This window comes from Scylla paramamosain, chromosome 21 (assembly GCF_035594125.1).
Source record: "Scylla paramamosain isolate STU-SP2022 chromosome 21, ASM3559412v1, whole genome shotgun sequence".
Classification (NCBI taxonomy): domain Eukaryota; kingdom Metazoa; phylum Arthropoda; class Malacostraca; order Decapoda; family Portunidae; genus Scylla; species Scylla paramamosain.
Genome location: NC_087171.1, coordinates 19852427 through 19872660, shown reverse-complemented (window position 1 = coordinate 19872660; position 20234 = coordinate 19852427). Strand labels below are relative to the sequence as shown.

Here is a 20234-nt window from a genome sequence, read left to right as displayed (position 1 = left end):
CTTTACATAAATCTTCACCATGTACTACATTACATGTTGAGTCTTCTTATCCTATCCTGTTATTGTGCAATAATCAACCACTGTGTTGAATAAGCTACAACAGAAGCAAGGAAAAAATTTTTGACTTCGGTATTCTTTGTGTATATATATATATATATATATATATATATATATATATATATATATATATATATATATATATATATATATATATATATATATATATATATATATATATATATATATATATATATATATATATATATATATATACACACACAATGTCTCTGAAGTTGAAAGTTATTATGAAAAGGGTGTATGAATGATACTTCCTTGTGGTGTAAGTGTTTGATAATTTATGATCTCATTAAGAAAACACATCCGAGTGATAATCTGTTGGTAAAGGAAAACTCATGAAGGACACATGACATAGCATCCAGTGCAAGTCATAAAATATATACTCTACTTTTCTGCAAACAAAAAAGTTTACATGTTTTTGCTACAGTATATACAGTTCAAATCACCTGCAACATGAGGAAATATAGTATCATCAACTCCAGAATTCTGAAATAGTCTTTTTAATAACAAGCTTAGGTAAGATATTTATCTTCAATAGATCACAAACTAGAAAGTATCTGGAGTAAACCTCTGCTTCTGGGTGGCTGTGAATTTTGGACTGTGATATATTAGTCCTGCACACTGTGATAGCACTGTCCATTTTATGTTAATGTGTAAGTATGTCCTTGTCCTTATGTTTGCTGAGTTGATGCAGCAAAGATTAGTCTTTTTTTTTTTTCATTGAAGATGAGTTTCATCAGCTTCAGTGGAAACAATCTACATTTATAATTTTAGAAATATTAAAAGTAAGACTGGATTGTAAATAACATTAGTAATAAAAGTGAAAAATCAGAAGGTATATTGCAAGTAAAAAATAAAAAAAATCCTTGCACATTTATCCATCTCAAAAAAAAAAAAAAAAAACATTATGGATAGCACTTTTGTTACCATGTTTTAACATGAATATTCACAAAAATATGCAATATTTGTTAAAAAAAAATGAGCATGCTTGTACTAACTCTGGGACCATCTATACTGAGATAATTATTGTTGAAGGTCTGGTATGTTTTTTGAGGAGTTTCTGTCTTATCTTGTCACATTGAAATACCATGGAAGCAAACCAGATTTGCTGCATGCCATGACCTTCACTTACACTGGTACAAATATAAAAAGTTGTGCCTTGTGATTTATAAAATATTAAGGATCTTTAAGGTCATTACAATTTATAATTTTCTACTTACATCATCAGATAACTTGACAACAAATTAAATGGAGAGTAATTAAGGAATATGTGATCTGTAAATGTGTAATCATAAGCATTTGAGTGACTGTCCCCAGGAGAGGTATGTGTAGCAGTATCAATGTAGTTGTGCATTATGTCATCAGCATTTGGTTGGGTCTTATAATTTCATGCAAATTATTGGCAAAAACTCTTCCCCATTCAAAAGTTTTTTTTTAATTTGCTAGACACACTCACGTCGATTATCAGTATTTGCATAAGCAACACTTTTTGTTACAAAACAGATGCATCAATTACACAAGTATTTTGTTCATTGTATGCAATCATGATATAATTTTGACACCGGGAATAATTTTTCATTCCCATATGCATTCACAATCTTATGATGTATTACTACAGTATTACATTTTCATGCAGACCATGCATTTCTGCCTTACATTGTGTGTTGCTGACTTATGATTTCAATCATATCTTCATAGTCAAAAAAAGGTAAATGAAATCTGTGAATGATTTGGCAAGTTTTCCTGTGTTGTATATCTATGCATATATATGCAACTGTAGGATTAATAGTTACAACTTATATTTTCAGCTCACCTGGGGTATTTGGAACTGCTGAAGTGATGTAAATTGTAATGACCTGACTCACATATTTGTGTCCACTGATACATGAATGACCCAATTGCATCTTATGAAAATATACTTTATGAATATTAAGTTTAGAAGTAAAAACAAATTTACACATTGTCATATTTTCAGAGGAGAATATTGACGATGTATATTTCTAAGTGGTGCACGGCTCAAGTGGCAGTGTCTTAAATGGCCTTGATGCAGGTGTTTTCGTCATGGTCTTTAGGATCTGCTGCTTCAGTCAGCATCACTCAAGGTACACTGAGTTTGGTTGGTAGTCTGACAGCCTTGAACTTATGTAGATATTAGATTTATGAAACCAAGTTTGTTTTCAGTTTCATATTGGCATAAAAGAATATCATATCATTTAATTAATTTATTTTTTGTTCTAAACAAAATAAATGTAGTGAATATCCATGCCTATAATTATTTTCTTTTTGTAAAATTTTCTCCAGGAGTCAGACTATCAACTACATTATCCTTCCATGACATCATCTGTAAATATACAGAATTGTTGTTTACAAAGAGGTGGGTATCACTGTTTAACCAGAAGTTCAAATCAGTTTGTGCAAATGTGAAGTCCTAACAAAAATTAGTTTTGAGATTAGGGTGATATATTGAAATTCAGTGAGACCTGACTAAAATTCTAAATAGTGTACATTGCTTAGTGAAAGTGTGTATGAAGATGATGTGATGGTGGTGTGAATATCATATTTATTTTTGGTGATGTGGTAGGTACAACTGGCCAAGGCCACAAAGCTTCTGGTAGTGCGAGCTTTATCACCACAGTAAAGCACGGTAGTTAACCTGGTAGTGTTTGTGTTATGGGGAAGTTAGCTCTTTAACACCAGGAAGAGATTCATTTCATGTTGAAAACAAACATCTTCACATTTACTGAACTTGCTGAATCAGATGTCATTGGCAAACATTTACTCTGCAAAATTATTTTGCATTACCTGCACTTGATCAAGAATATGTCTTGTATGAGTTCAAATGAAACTTCAACCTTGATTACATTTATCAAATAAATGGAAAGCATACTGAGTTTCAGCTCACAATCATTTCATATCCTTATGTATTTTAAATACTACTTACTATTGATGGCATCTATCAAGTAAGGACCTCTCAAATTAAGAATTCCCTCTACATATTTGTTTTCTCAGATACATGTTGATAGTTTTATGATGTTAATATGTAAAATATATAATTTATAACAGATAACATCTTTACTCAAGTTTGCTTGGTGTTAAAGGTTAATCTTCTCCTGTCTTGGTGGTTGTAGCTGGCACATCACTGTAGATTTAGTTACTGTGGCCTCAGAGGCTGGACTTCTATACATGTTTGTAAAAGCAAATATGCAAGAAGCTGATAATTGGCGATAATATGGCATATATATATATATATATATATATATATATATATATATATATATATATATATATATATATATATATATATATATATATATATATATATATATATATATATATATATATATATATATATATATATATATATATATATATATATAAAGTTTTTATTGTTATGTTTCAAATGTGTTATTTATTCCTATACATATGTGTATATACAAACTAAGTCCTTTATAAGCTAGTATCAACTATAAAACACTATATTATCTTGTACACTTTAGTTTCAGAGATAGATAGAGATTATGAAATTTTATATTAAAGTATGCAGTACATGTATGTGAATTGCAAAAAGAGACTATGCACTGTGTAAGAAACCAAACACAGAACAATGTTATGAAAGACTGGAGTGTTTAAATATGTCAATAAAGCATACATAATCTGAAGGTAGTTTCATCCTGTAGTTTCAGTTGGGACTTTCTATCCCTCCCCATGTCTTTTTTGCTTCATCCACTGTAAATTTCACTTCACTTATTCCTCCAAAGACCATGAAATCCTAGATAGTTGAAACAATTTACCTCCTCAAGTAACTTGCAAGTCAAAATCACATTAATTTCTCAATTTGTCAGTTAACTTTTTGTTATTCGCTTTTAATTTTTTCCTTCCGCACTCTTCCAAACCCTGACCTGGACTGCTTTGTCTTTAAGCCTGTTGAGTGAAGTTGATAGTAAATGACTGTTTTAGGATCAGATTACACAGTGGCAGGATGGCTGGAATTGCACTGCTCAGAGCCAAGCCTGCATTCAGCTAACAATAACTGTTGGAATCATCAGACAATCAGTACTTCCAGAAGTTCCTCTCCTTTGTTGATCTGAATGAATACTGATTATGATATTCTTGAATACTGATTATGATGTTCAAATTTTTACTCTGGTAATTAAATGGTAATGCATCAGTAAAATATCTTACTTATTTATTGCATATTACAAGGTATAAAAAGCCTGAGTATATGAGTTTAAATCTTTAAAATATTTATTTTATGACTGGTGAGTTAATGCTTATGTAAAATTAAATCCAAGAGTTAGAGTAAATATTGATTACAGAAAAATAATTTCCATTCTTGTGAATGCTTCAAAATATATATAATCACTTCAAAGTTTATTGAGAGGCCTCTACAATACTATAATACATGATGGCCTTTCATTATATACATATAGCTTAACTACAATGTGTGGATATATATATATATATATATATATATATATATATATATATATATATATATATATATATATATATATATATATATATATATATATATATATATATATAAAGCATAGCAGTACAAATATAAAATCCACCGAGCTTCAATCAGTTTACTGTTATGTGATCAAGAGACTGAGTGAGGGTGGTTGGGGGACCAGGGGTCTCCTCTGTAATCTTACTTCAGTGATAAGACAAGGTATGATGTCTTGTAGTCTCCCAATGGAAAGGCTGTCACTGTTATATAGATATATAGGGAAGCATTATTAATACAATTAAAGTAAAACTGATAAGGAACCGTGAAAGTTAACACATGGACTGGCAAGTTGTCAATTATGAATGACATGCTCAATTCCAACAATTCTTTGGCACAGAAATAGTTTGTAAGATTACACCACTGAAATAAAGTGTACAGCATTTGAAAAATGTGAAATACAAAGCTTTTTGAGGGACTTAATCCTATATATCTAATAAGTAAACTCTGAAAAATTACTTTGCTTCACAAGTCAAAGTTGGACACGGTGAGGTGCTGGATATTGTTTCGAGCTGCAAAAAAAAGAAAAAAAAAAAAGAGAAAAATTAAAGTGCACATATGATAGACCATTTGATTCTCTCTGCATTTCACCCATGTGCATCAAAAGATTACTGAATATTCACTTCCAAACACATGTATTATTTGGACACAGTTGTTGGTCAAACAGACATTTTAGTGATACATAAACTTTTATTTATGAAACCAATCTTATTTTAATGTAAACTTTTATTTATGAAACCAATCTTATTTTAATGTAAAATCTATGAGGGAACACACACACACACACACACACACATATGTATATATAATGATGTTTTAAGGGAAACTTACTGTGGTTATAACACTTAGTCATGTCTTTGAATAAACAAATGACATGAGTATTTTATAAGTAAAACACTTACCTTCAAAGTAGGTTGTGTCCATTGCATCGTCTGGCTGAGGAATGAAGGGTGGTTGAGTGCTGCTTAGGTTGGTCCAGTCAATATTAGAAAAAAGGGCAGTAGTTTTGATGTATTCAAAATCTGCTCGAGTCTTGGGGTCATACTCCAAGAGCTTGTCCACACACTCCACAGCCTCCTTGGAGAGAGCCTCCTCATTCTCTGGCCAAGGGATGTCTGTCATACACACCAACAAACAGTCTATCAGTACAACTTGACTAACTTTGAAAAGCATTAATAGACTGAATAAAATCAAATTACAGTTGTGGAAATATTAAGGATAAATATAAAATTAAGATACACAATAAAAATCTTGAGAGAACAGAAACTATCTACATCATTTTGTGCAATAGTTGGAGATGCAAAGGATTAATATACTAAAAATGTTTAAATAAAAGAATAAATAAGATTTTTCCTTCTTTTGCCCTTGCATGTGTATACCAAATAGGGTTGAGATTTCAGTGGTTATATGAGACTGTTATTTACTGCAACAAGTAACATTTTTAGCTGCCATCTGTGGAAATTATAATGGCAGATTATCAGCTGTGCACAAAACTTGCTGTAAGTACATCCACCTCATTGTTTCCACCCAATGCATTCCACCTACACATTCATGAGAGTTGAATCAACCTTACCTCTTTGCAAGATGTTGTGAAACACTGCCTCAGGAGTTTCATCATTGAAAGGTGGGATGCCTGTCATGAACTCAAAGAGGCACACCCCTAGAGCCCACCAGTCAACAGCAGGTCCTGGAAAACAAAGAACTGTACTTAGACAACAGCAAGGACATGGTAAATACAAAAAGTAATAAAGATATTTCAAAGTTCCTATTTAAACTATATCTACTTAAGTACCAATTTGAAACATTCATTTGATGACTGTTATAATAGACAAAAAATTAGTCACAGGTTGTGAAGCTGCTATGCTACAGTTTAGGAAGGATCTTTGAAAATGTAATGATTTCTATGTGTACTTCAGCATGTTTTACACTTCTCTAAATTCAAAAAATCTATAAAAAGGTGTACAATGTTTAGTTCCATATACAGAACCTGAAATACATCACACATTACCATGACCTAGGTGAAGCAACAGTTCAGGAGCAAGGTAGTCAGGGGTGCCTAATATACGAGATTCACACCCAATGGGTTGAACTCCACGCCTCACACTCTTGGGGGCCCTCAAGGGTGTCTGTCCAAACTCCTGCAGAGGACTGCTGGGGATGCTCTGTGGAAAGTAAATAGTTAAGTGAAAAACAAGATACAAACAGTCTATTTATAAAAAGATTACAGTATGAAAAGTAGAAGAAATATATTGATATAGGTAAAACTTTACATTATTCAATCTTTTTTTTTTTTTACTTTCTAACAGAGAGCATTAATCAAACATGAAAAAACTTCCATAAAAGGATGATTTTTTCTTGAAAACAACAAGAACATAACTTGAAGCAGGACTCACAGGTATCCTTGCAGGCGTGTGGTAGCTTAAGAAGTGCTGGGAGCGGGAAGTGTGTGAAGCAGAACTCACAGCTGATGGTGAGGGATTCCCCTTAGCACTGGGCTTCCTCTCGGCCTCATCAATGCTCATGTCACTCTCACTGTACCATCTTACTAACTGTTGGAACATTATTTTTCCAATGTATGAGTGCAACCAGCAATACAGTGGTACATACATCTATAAGCATAATAAAAATTCTATATGAAAAAAAAAAAACACATCCTGCCATGGATGCCCACTTAGCCGCTGTGAATGTGTCACCGGCCTACAACTCAATTCCATAACACAGCTAAACATCTCAAAATGCACACATGCATAGAAAATTTTCTGCTTAGAATAACTTATATTTCATGTCTAACAATATCTGCAGAAACTTGTATTACACCCTGTATTTATTGCGAATAAATGTAAATAAGTTTTCATCACTTACCTCAAAAGTTACATCTGAAGAATTCATGCTGTTTTGTTCTGTCAGTTCTACTCCACTATCTCTGCAAAAATAAAATAAATAAATAAATAAATAAAGATGTAAGGAAAAATTACATGTGAGAATTCCATTAATTTATTAATCATACTAGACTGTGTTATACATAAAACATAATAATATGTATAGAAGTCTTCATGACTGAATTCTGCTAAAGGCAAGTAAACAGAAGTATGTAGTTACTTAGGTTATTGCATACTTATTATCACAGATCAAGTTCTTTCTCTTTACAAGGGTAATCTACACATTTCTATCATTTCAATGATCTCTATTCATTCCCACATTTCCTATAATCCAAGACTGTTGTTACCATGGACTGCCTTCCATTACAGTAGCAAAGGGAGGTTAAACCATCAACTTTACCTTTTGATTTGATTGTCAGGAGTTCCTTGTCCCTCATTCAAAGTCCTGAAAGATGTCCTACTTTGCTTGCTGACACGCAGCCTCTTGGTATCTTGCTTTTTTGGTGTGTTTTCATCAAAATGAATTGTTCCAAAGGTTCTTGTGAGTCCCGTGGAGTGAGGCCCACAACTGGCTGTCACTGGAGAGGCTGAAGAGGTGGAACCCATTGGCCGCTTAATTCCTCGAGCATAGGCTGGCACCTTAAAATTTTCCAAGATGTGCTGACCTCTGCTGTTTGGTGTTTGATGCACCGTGTCTTCTACTGTTGTGTCTCCTTTAGAGCTGGATGAATTATCAGTCCCTTGTATACCATCACAGTTTGGTCTTGAAGTTGTACTGATGATTTCCTTGTTTGGAGATTCTTCTATGTTCTCAGCAGGCACTTTAGAATCACAAACAGCCATATGCAACACTGTTTGACTTGCAGTTTTTGGAAATTTGGAATTCTGTTCCCATTTCCTGAAGTTTGGAGAAACAGGAGAACTTGTAGTAATATCTGCTACTGAGAAAACTGGTTTGGATTTGGCTGACTGTGTGCTAACTAGAGTAGCCACCGGGGAAACATAGTCAGTCAGCTGAGAAAGTGCCCGCAGGCGTGGGTGAAGCTTGTTCAAGTCATTTTCATTGGTGCTCTTGGGTGCTGCATTCAAGTCAAAAGGTTCTAAGCTACTGGCATTACTCACCTCATCAAGGAAAACATCATCACTATAGCCAGAAATGCAAGAGTCCTCTTTTAGAGAAGCATTATTTTCACAAGTATCAACTGATGGGTCTGTGTCAGGATCTTTTCTCTTCTCCCTATGCTTCCTGTGGCTCAATTCATTAGTCTTTATTGGGTTAACACTCTGCATGGATGAATCAGACTCGTGTACACATGTCAAGTCAACAGTAGTGGATGATACATGTTTTGGTGAACTTGTATTCATGTGATCGTCTGAGGCCTTGATTTCTTCCATATCTTCTTCCTTGATGTCATCTAGACTGTTGTCTCTGGAGTGAAGCACAGAGAGGGGATGGATGCCACTCTCATGTCCAAAATCACTAACTGATGATATATCAAAATCACTAGAGATATCACCTTCTTTGGGAGAAGGGTATACCAACTGACATTCATGTGGAGACTGACAAGGGGTATAAAACTTTGGTGTGGATGGAGAAGGCACTCTGCTCTTCACTTCCTTGTCTGACTGTTCCTTAGGTGAGCAGTCACTTGAGAAATCAAAGTGCTTCTTCAAGTCAGAGAAGGTGCCATATCTGTTAGTATTTGGTGATTCTGAAATGTCAAAGAAATGGGAATAAGTTTTCTTATTTCTATGTTATCTACAATTACCATTTGTTATTATTTGCTGATGATACAGCTCTGGTTGCTGACTAAGAGGGTAAGTTGAACATATTGGTGAAGGAGCCTGGGTGTTACAATTACACTGATTTACCTTCCATTGTGGGACATTCTTTCTTTACAGTAGGTGAAACAGTTGCAGGGGAGACTGCACCACTGTTTCTGCTGCAAGGTGTAGTGGACTGCATTGAGGTGTTAACATTTGCTGCCACTCTTCCACGAGTTCTGCTAAAAGTAAAATTTTCAGTGTCTTTTGCTGAATAAATATATATACTGGTATTTGAAGAATTATGATTGAGTTTTACAGAAAAGTATAAAATTGAGGTTTTGGACTATTTTAAGTTATACCTTCTAATGTTATGTTATAATATAATAAACTCATGTTCTGCTCTTTTTGGGTGCCAACCTTGTGCTTAGAAAACACCCATAAATACACTTCCTGTAAGAATGCAGCAAGTTCCCAATTCTTGTAATTGAATTAGTGTTTGCATATCAATGTATTCATGTTTATCTGTCTTTTATTGTGGATAATTCAATCAAGCATCTAGTCATACAAGAATCCTTTGGTATATGACTGCCTTAGGGCAAGATGCAAAATCAAGACCCACTAGAAGAAATCAAATGATCATTCCCGAGCTGAAAATGATTACAACTCGTTGCCTAACAACAGGTAAGATGCAACAGTGATGACTTGGAGCTATTTCAACAAAACACAAGCAGAACATCATGCTGTTAGCATATTTTGGGTTTTGTTCAATACACAGTGGCCCTCTTACCTCTGCCCCCTTTGGATGAAACTGCGACTTCTTGAAGAAAGCTTCTTCAAGCCTGCATTGCTTAAAGTACTCTGATCACTGACTAGAGAGCTGTCCAGGGTTAGATTACCATCTTCAGATCTCTGCAATTATAACAATCTATTAACAAAAAACATGAAAATATAATGATGAAAATAGGTAAAAGTTTCTAAGAAATCTAATTACCTAATTATTAATATATTTTACTGTGTAACTCACAAAGGAAAGCTGAGAGGCAAGGGAAAGAATCTGGCCGGGAGTCCTCATGTACAGCTGTGCCGGCAGGTTGCCAGTGGGTGTTCCAGTAATATCTGAAATATGTGTTTAATATGTACGTATTAAGTTAAGTCTCCGGGAAACATCTTTGTTAGCACCATTGGTGTAACTGTTAGAAGAGTACAGCAAATAAAATAAAAACATTTCTCTCACTAGATTTTTAGGCAGTGTATTTTGTACACATGAATTGCAGCTGTTTTAAGGATTGCCTACTGTGTTGCAGGAAGAGTTATATTGCTAAGATGAGTTTTTAGGAATGGAGACTTATATTTCCTTTTATCTATGGGCAGGCCTTCTGGTATCACATGAGTTTGGAAATAAAAAGTTTTCACCATTTTGTATGGTGCAGACCCTAAAAAAAAAAAATGATAAAAATTTCCAGGATTTTCTATTTTCTCTTTTCAACAACACTAGTGTGGATATTAGAAAATCATATCATATACTAGGTTTTATGTCTATATGAGCATACAATACACCTTTTTATGTATGATTCTGCAAGAATGTTTGGGATGGATTTCTTAGAAAGATTTGTATGTTAAAAAAAAAAAAAATTATACTGAATCTTTGTACACAAAAATCTCCTCTCTGAGCTTAACAGTAGTTGAAGTTATTTAATTCCTTATCCTAATGCTGGAAGAATCATTATACTGCTAAGAAGAGTTTTGAGATGAGGCAGTATCAGCATACAACACAGGCACATAATGGTGAAGACTCACCCTTATGAAGAGTGATTTTGCTGAGCCCAAAGTCAGTCAGCTTCAGGTGGCCTTTGTTATCAAGAAGAAGATTGTCTGGCTTCACATCACGATGTACTATTCCATGACTGAAATGATTTTACCAGGTTTTTTTTAACTCTCTCATTAGTAAATTATAGACAATGCTTGATTATGCTTTCAACCATACTATAAGCTGAACTTTTCAAGAGAAAAATAACACAGTATCTGCATTGAACCCTAATGAAGTTTCCAATTAAGTTGTGAGAGAAAGGTAATTAAATGCATCTTATTTTCTTTTATTAGTCTTTTCTAGTTCTTGGCTGATCTCCCTTCTATGTAAAATATATTAACATATAGGAAACAATAACAAAGACATCTCAAACCTGTGTAGGTAGTGAAGGGCAAGTCCTAGCTCTGCAGCATAGAATGTGGCCATGGGCTCATCAAAATAACCATAGATAGCTAGGAGAGACTTCAGATCCCCCCCTATCAAGTACTCCATGATCTAAAAGTGAAACACACATTAGATAGCAGCAAACGTACATAGGTGGCCAGCCATGACAGTAAAATGTGACACTTGTGGATTTATTTTGAAGAAAGTAAACATTTTGACATGTGAAGGCATATCTCTGGATATCATGGGCACTTCTGCAGTCTGGCTGAACAGTAAATGAACAGTTGCAATTTCATGGTATTATCACGGCCTGACATTCAAAACATTTGGCAACATTAGGCCTTACACACATCAACCTGTCTGATACTAATAGACAGCCTTTAAGATATGAAGGAGAGCAGTTATAGCAGTAGTGGTGCTGGTGCAAACACATTCACCACCTGCAGTGTATGGTGCACAGGCGCTCACCACAGGATGAACTGACTCTTCACCACAGGCACAAGAAATGGAGACACTAGCATAGTTACTGTGGGTATGGAAAGTTTGTTGGGTGGCAGCTGGAAGTATTTTGGTCGGATAGAAAAGTAGTTGTGAAAGTTGACTGATACCTAGATCTTTAAGCTATTATTATCTGTGGGGTGGTGTGGCTTTTTTTTTTATTTTTTTTATCATGTAACTTAAAAGTGCAAATGTCACAGGATGAGTGTATGGTCTCAGGGACAGTCTTGATAACTGTCATCAGTGAAAGTCTCTCAAAAGGAAGACAAGAAAACATAGATGAAGACTTACAATCTAAATTTGCTCTATATTATAACATGAATAGTACTTACAAGATAAACATTTGATGCTGTCTGAAGAGAATAATACAGCTGAACACAGTATGGGCTCTTTGTTCTGGCCAAGGCATCCCTCTCTGTGATCACTGGAAAATATATCATTATTATCAAGATAGCTTGTTTTTCCCTCTTTTTTTTTTCCAAATTTCACTGAAGCAGGGTAAAAAAAATAGTATAATCAGACAATATATAATGATTTTCTTCAACTTACCTTGCTCGACCATATTCTTGTGTAAAATATCTGACTTCTTGACAACCTTAATGGCATACAGCTGAGATGAGTTTTCTTTCTTGCATCCCAGAAATACCTTCCTGTTCCAACAAGGCAATGTGTTTAGCAGAGACAATCAAAACCAAATAAATCCTTTAACAGTGGTGCATAGTCAGTGTTTATGGCAGAAAGCTATATGTGTAATAATCTGAAGAAGCCAGAATGAATAAAAGACTGTGAGATGCTCATCTTGTTTTGCTCAAGATAGAAATATGCAATAATCATTAAAAATAACTATTTACCCAAATGCTCCACGACTTATTGGTTTGAGGAATTGGAAATCCTCAATCTTTGGCATCTGGAAAAAAAGAAAAAATGAGACACCTGTTAATTAATTGCCTATTATTTCCCAACAGTAATACATGACACACAAACTAGCAACGCAGGAAACAGCATATGTAGACCCCAGAGCTCTGTTCGGGAAAGGAAGTGCATTAAACGTTAAGTAGGTCACGTATTTACTGCTATGCTGGAATCCCACGGTTACATTATTGTACTGACTGCTTCTTACTTACCTTATTAGTGCTATCCGCGGCGCCATCATCTGCAGTTTTGTCTCTGTGCAGCAGTATATTCTCTTTATTCTCACTCTGTTCCATCACGTCTGGTTTGAATTTGAACGTGTCTCATCCCGTTTGTTTACTAGCTGATAGTGACGATGATGCGGCGTGTCACGTGGGGGAGTCTTGCCAACGGGATTACTTTTCCACACACACACACACACACACACACACACACACACACACACACACACACACACACACACACACACACACACACACACACACACACACACACCATGGCAGTATATATTATAGCTCTATTACACACACACACGCTCTCTCTCTCTCTCTCTCTCTCTCTCTCTCTCTCTCTCTCTCTCTCTCTCTCTCACCATGGCTGTATCTATTATAGCTCCATTACACACACGCTCTCTCTCTCTCCGATTTTATGATATCAGTATCCCCTTTCCAAAGTCAGATTGCAAATTATGCCTCATCTACGTCGCAGTACATCAGAGAGAGAGAGAGAGAGAGAGAGAGAGAGAGAGAGAGAGAGAGAGAGAGAGAGAGAGAGACGCCCGTCGTGGAAGAATGAAAACAGATTTCACTGCATGTTGAATATGAAAATTCCCCAAAATGTCTACTATTACTAACGCCCTCACCACCACCACCACCACTACCGCTGACATCATCATCACTCCATCACCCTTGTCACCACCACCACCACCGCTGTCACCACCAAGGATGAAAGACATACTTATCTTTGGTCGCCACTACCACCACCACTACTGCTAACACCATGACTACCACTGTCACCACCACTACTAGCATCATCACCACGACTGTCACTACCACCACCACCACTAATGCTAATATCTTCACCATCGCTGTCACCACCACCACCACCACCACCACTACCACCATGCAAGCTCTTGAGGTAAGTTAAGTACAGACATTTAGAAAAATATTTATTACAATCAGTGAACACTCTTGACAATTACAAAGTTTCAAGCCCGCCTCCAAAACCTTATACTTGCTGATCGACGGAACGAAGCGACCATGAACAGTGCAGTCGACGACCATTGCAGACTGACCCTGGCATGTGCTGCTCGTCTGTTATGGTGTGCAGCTGAGGCGCGATCGTCAGGTGTCTCTTTGCCAGTGAGACTCATGAACACATAACAAAATGAATGTTCCTCTTACATTCACTTAACTTCCGTCATCCCGGTTTTTTTTTTTTTTTATTTTCAGTTTGTATATTAATGTAATAGAAATGGTGACGGCCAATTTGAGACACGGCATGAAAATAAATTGGGAAGTGCTGCCGTTTGTTGGCTGGCCAGGCATACCTGTTAGGATATCTAAAATTCTAATCATAGAATGCTATGTATAGAATTTAATTTTTCTAATGAAGAAATGCGTGGAGTGATATATAATGTATGTAGACGCTCACATATACAAAATTGGCAGTATAATAATTTTTTTTTTTCATTTTTATTATGCCAACAAAGTTCAAATCCATACTGGAGGCACACTTCAGCAACATGTCTGAAAATATATTGACCGTACTTTCCTTATATAAACAGGTAAGTTACGTCCGCCAACATTCCAGGTAGTTATTAATACATCTTTCCTTACAATCGGTAGCTCTGCCTCAGTGTTTCAGCACGCATCATCAATACATGAAGCCAATCAGACGAAACCCTTTCAATCGCCAACGACCGATTCAGCGCCAACAGCTCCTTTGTAACTCCCTACACATGAGTATCTGTACTGAGGGATGCATCTTATTTGCACACCCAACAACACTCATATGTACAGTCATGTGGACTCCTGAAGCACCACGATGACTATGGATAAGCTGTTTTTCCATAACTATTAACTATTATCTTCACTTTGTATGGAAACGATCTTGAGCAAACAAATTTTCTAGGTACATATTTACAGTTTGTCTTGTGGGTGTCATGACGGGATTGTGGGAAATTAAGGAGTGGGTGGAAGCTTTAGTTCTTAGCCATCCCACCATGAATTTTACTACAAAATGAATAATAGAGAACTGTTGGTATTTGCGTGGGCTTGTGATGCAACACCGACGTTCTCAATGCAATACTTGTCATCATACTTAGGTTATTCAGTGTTTGTATTAAAGGATTACTTCTTGACTTGTTTATTTTGTTTACATTAGAGTGATTCAAGTTTTGAGTGAAAGGAGCAAAAGTAACCGAAGGTGTTTTTGAGACTCGCTAGGCAGAAGGATTGGGTGCTGTGATGGGATTTTGTGGCGATGCTTTGAGGGTCTCTTGGCATGTTCGCAGGCAGCGCCCCGAGCCTCCCTGACACTTCAGCTCACTCAGACGGTTCGCAACAAAGAAGACCTGCTGCCGGCGAGGTCTTCCCAACAGGGTTACACACAGAGAAGGTTATTGTCGGTCTTGAAAACATTTTTTTTTTCTTTTTTTGAATCTTAAAGTAGACTACTCTCACCATTACATGATTATACTACGCTACAACGTATATACCAGCGCTTACACATTAGATCGTACTTTACAAAATGTATCTTTTTAATAGTGAAACATGGAAGTCAGATACATGAGTGACATTAAGGTGCTATATCTGAACGGAACCAAGGTGCGGATGACTGACTTGCAGAATGCGGAGTGTGAAATTATTTAAATCAGGTTTATTCGAGTAAATGTCCTGCCCAGACCAAGATTAAAAGGCTGAGGCATGACAAAGAAGCTGCGGTGAATTCCCTGGTGCTTCCCGCTGCCCTGATGCTCTCTCCTCTGGCAGGACTTAAGCACTAGAATAGTATTATCATTAGTGGTACAAACATAAACATCAGATAATTACAAATACATAGATGTTGCGTTAAAAATAATGTAAATGGCTAACAGTTTGAAATGCAACTACCCCGAGATAGGGAAAAAAAATCAATACTATTGTTACGACTGTGGAAAAACGTGATTAGGTGTCTGTGAAGAAGAAGAAGAAGAAGAAGAAGAAGAAGAAGAAGAAGAAGAAGAAGAAGAAGAAGAGCTGCGTACCAAGAAAGGGTCCAGTAAGGGAGCTACATAATGGGAGGACCTGACCCAAGTTTATATTTTACAGTACAAATTTTATAATATAGATTTATATAATAAAAATATACACATTTTTCGCTTTCTAAATGCTACGACATAACTGCAGCACGAACTGCAATATACAGTATGTTGAGGCGTCTTCAGTAAAATATGAAATGGACAGTTGATGAGGCGGCGGTTCATCCGCGGCCACCACTTGCTGCTGGAGCTCCGAGCTGGCCTGGTGACGCCACGGACTTGTCATAACACTTCCACACAAAGGCCTGTATTCAGAGACTCTTTGCTCTCACCACGACTATTTTCCAAGGCCATTGAGCCGAATAGCCGGGTTCTTAAGAGTGTTTCTCCTGTTAATAATGTAGAAATCTTGTTAGTCTGACACTAGAACCCTAAAAAACACTCTTAAACAACCCGTGTACCTTCAACTACAGCCTTTTGAATGTAGTGGAGATTTGGCGCAGAAGTGCTTCAGAATGTGGTCCTCATACTTATGTCGACAAGCTGATGTGGCTGACTACACTCTCCACTTCTAAAAACCTACAAGTTTGGCGATTCATTTGCTTCGAGTTGGTTTATTGAGATTTTTAAAAACAACTGAAACTAACTTTTACAATTTTACAACTATTTTTTTCATTACAAACATTCTGTAAAAGTCGAGTGAGCAGTTTTCATACAATGTAGTATTTTAGGGAAGCGTGTCAGTCAGTGATGCCCTCCGATGATGAGCAATGGTGGGGGTAAAGGTTGGACTGTTGGCAGGGCGTATTTCACCTTCCTTCTCGTCCAGCTTCCCTACAGCCAGTTCCTCTCTTTTGAATGCAAATGTAGACCATGATGTTTATTAGGCTTTCGTGAAAAAGTCTTGAATCTCATACAAAAGACATTACAATTACACGTCCGAAATGTGACTGATCTAAATTCCTTGTAAAAAGGTAATATGATTATAGGAGTAGGCATCACCATCACCACCACCACCACCACAGCCATCATCATCACTATCGTACCATATCGGAACGTACACAAAAATGGATCAATCAAGAGCTGACAAATTTCATCTTCGCCTGCAAATGGAAATAAAATTCTATCGTGGAGCCAATGAGCACTGCTGACTGTGAAGACAACACCTCGACAACAGAATAAACAAATAAATAAACGAATAAAAACAAAATCGGATACTGTTATGACCACTTTCTTGACGCCACCATCAGACCGCAGCAGACGAGACTTCCCCTCTGCGGAACAGAAACCATCCGCCAGGCAACACTCGCCTATTAATGTACATGCTAAGTATTTGAGTTTCAGTCTTTTATATGTATTCAGAAAAATACGTCTTCGTAAACACACGTGTGGCCAGTTAAGATTCCTTCACCATCTTGAACACATAGCCTACTGCTTACATACTTAATATTTGTCAGTATTTGACCCTGAGAACACAAACTAAGCTATAGGAGGTGGCACCATATAAAGACTTACAAGGTAGATGAACGACGGCTCCGAATAGCACACGGCTGCTTAATTAACCCGGCTTGATGTGTACAACCTGCGCCAGAAAGAAAAATACCACGACCAAAACCAAATTCATACGAGAAGAGCAAGACCACAATGATGGTGTGTGAAACAAAATTAATGACACTTATAAAGCGTACATGTTTTCACACCTTTAGACTGTATGGCGATAGGAATTCAGAATGTGTGTTACTGTAATAACCACAGTCCTTGACATGCCGTGGCCTTCATTCTTTATTTACTTCGATCTTGAACGTCTCCGTGGTTGGCTGTGCAAAGACTAGTGTTACATGGTATCTGACACAATATGACAAGCAACTAATATATACTAATGTTTTTAAACACTTATCCTTCAATTCTGGATTATCATTTTTCACCTTTCTATTGGAACTGGCACCTTAATAAATGATTTTTTTTTCTCATTCTTTTTTTTGCCCCTGGTCAGTGCCCCTCTTACATAAAGAAAAAGAATGATATTGAATCCTGAATTTCTTATACATGATGAGTGATGAAGCTGAGATATACGAAATATGACTCAACATTTATCTTTGGCTAAATAAATCCTGCCTACCGCTTCGCTTCTTTCGTCCTGAGGTAGGTGCGGATGAGAATGTTCCTGTTTAAAGTTTAGGTCATAAATGCAACGGTGACCAGGTGCAAAGAAATCGAATGTGTTGACAATAGAATAAATTTTGTTAACGAAAATTTCACTTATATAATTCAGAACATGAAGACTAACATGTTCGGTGTTCCCAAATTGACGTTATTATACAGTACATTATTTAGTGCTTAAATACGATAAGCACATTGTGTCATGGTGTTCTGAACATCCTAAAGATAAAACTGATACAAAACTAAAGAAAGTAAATATAAATGATGAAAGATTATTTTCGTGGAGACTAAAATGAACATGAATTTTGTCTAAAAAGCTCAACATGTTACTTTCCAGTCAACAGGATGAATATTACACGGTAAACAGCACTTTGATAAAAAATATTCCTGATTCACCAGCAGTGGTTTTAAAGGGATCACAAGATGCAGGAGAGGAATGTTGCCAGTGGTTTCAAACACCTGAGATATTGTACGAAAAGGGCGAGACTTGGAAAAAAAAAAAGAAAAAAGAAATACACGACCACAAACGTTGCAGAAACTAACATAGGGAAAATCAGAATAAGCACAACACTTTCTTCAAGGGAATGGTGCGTCGTGACCCTACTTGACCTAAAACAAACAGCTTACGTGATTAATAACCTGAATGGCGAGCCGTTAGTTGCTTTCACTTGTACTCAATTGTTACTTCTGGTATGAACTTATTTTTTGTTCATTCTTTGATGTCTTCAGAACACAATGACACAGACGAAAAAAAAAAAAAAATCATAGTTTTCACTACATAACTTCGACCTCGCTCATCTTTTTTAAAATCTGCACTACTGGAGGTATCACTTTGGGTCAGATTAAATAGAGCTCTTAATGGCGGTTACAGCTCCTAATAATACTGTCATCTGTTGATACATGTTGATTCTGAGACGGTTAAAGCAGATCATGTAGGCGTGACAATTTTTTCAATGATTTAAATCCAGTCATATATCCATTATGACCTCAAAATATTAATCCTGAACTATAACATATCTTATATCTTTGCACATCCATCCACAGGAAATCCCAAACATGTTACAATCAAGAGTTACCGTTCGCGGGAGGCTACAACCTCAGTAAGGTGTTGTCACAATCTCGTGTGGACATCCTTGCACGCTGAGACACGTGAAAAATCAGTTTTAGTGAAACACACAGTGAGTTTTAAACGGTTCAAACAACTGAAGAAAAATGCCATTCACGTGTCAGGATCCCAAATGTTGTAGTGTCTGCAAGAAGGTTTGGTGGAGGTTTTCGTCCATCTATCTTGAATCAGTATATCGTGGGGCGGGGCGTTCCAAGGCCCTTAATCAAGTAGACTCCATTCGCTGGTGTAGAGCTGTATTAGAGTCGCCAGAAGCAGGAGGATGCTATAGGAGGCGGCGCAGCGCGGAGCTTTGCTGAAGCCCAGGCCTTGCTTTACTGGTTGCTGGATCTGACCTGCAGGTGAGGAGAGTCTGGTCAAACACGTGTTTAGCTTATGCTTGTGGTGTTTTGAAGAGACAGTTACGCATTTGTAGCATTCCTTAAGAGTTAAAAAGAATGCTGGCATATAAACTAAGGGGGTAAACACGAGCGTTATATAACTAGCACACACTGGATGCGGCAGTGGCAGTGTTCCCAGAGGCGGAGCATCATGCTGGCTGCGGTGAGCTGATGCCCCGCACCTGAGGACTCAGAGGGCCACCACAATCAATACTCAGCTCCTGCCGGCAAGGAGGATGGAAGCAAAAAAAACCAACTTTCAAACTAACACTGTTTCTTGCCCTCCCAGCTGACTGGTGGCTCTCACGGGAGGCGGGATAGAGAAGGGCAGTCGGTGGGTGGGGATGGCGGTCGCGGCTTCTACTCCGGGACTTGCTTGTGGGTAAGTACCTCGTCATTAGTTGCGCTGGGAGGGGCGGGGAGGGTGTGGGAGAACACAGAAATGATGTGGGGGTCATGTAACGAACTGTGCGGGTCTGGTGGGCAGAGGTA

General features: G+C 36.8%; 2 protein-coding genes across 3 annotated transcripts in view; both read right to left on the bottom strand.

The window, feature by feature from the left end:
* Positions 1 to 4247: 4247 nt before the first annotated feature.
* On the bottom strand, positions 4248 to 13180 carry LOC135111189 (serine/threonine-protein kinase greatwall-like). Of its 2 annotated transcripts, none has more exons than XM_064024271.1 (16): positions 13048 to 13180; positions 12775 to 12830; positions 12473 to 12573; positions 12256 to 12347; positions 11415 to 11536; positions 11032 to 11138; positions 10259 to 10350; positions 10022 to 10143; positions 9340 to 9473; positions 7868 to 9179; positions 7451 to 7511; positions 6982 to 7137; positions 6597 to 6750; positions 6162 to 6275; positions 5491 to 5703; positions 4248 to 5100 (listed from the first exon to the last, which is right to left on the bottom strand). In XM_064024271.1, exons 1-16 carry the CDS (start codon positions 13129 to 13131, stop codon positions 5054 to 5056), a joined length of 2967 nt encoding a protein of 988 aa, XP_063880341.1. In that variant the 5' UTR covers positions 13132 to 13180; the 3' UTR covers positions 4248 to 5053. The 2 variants fall into 2 exon arrangements, with proteins under 2 accessions (XP_063880341.1, XP_063880342.1); XM_064024272.1 differs by having other exon boundaries at positions 9340 to 9470.
* Positions 13181 to 13990: 810 nt separating this feature from the next.
* Positions 13991 to 20234, bottom strand: part of LOC135111293 (uncharacterized) — a 73105-nt gene continuing 66861 nt past the window's right edge. The window contains exon 9 of the mRNA XM_064024530.1: positions 13991 to 19697. Coding sequence (XP_063880600.1) covers positions 19564 to 19697 — 134 coding nt within the window. The 3' untranslated portion in view covers positions 13991 to 19563. The remainder of the gene's footprint in view (positions 19698 to 20234) is intronic.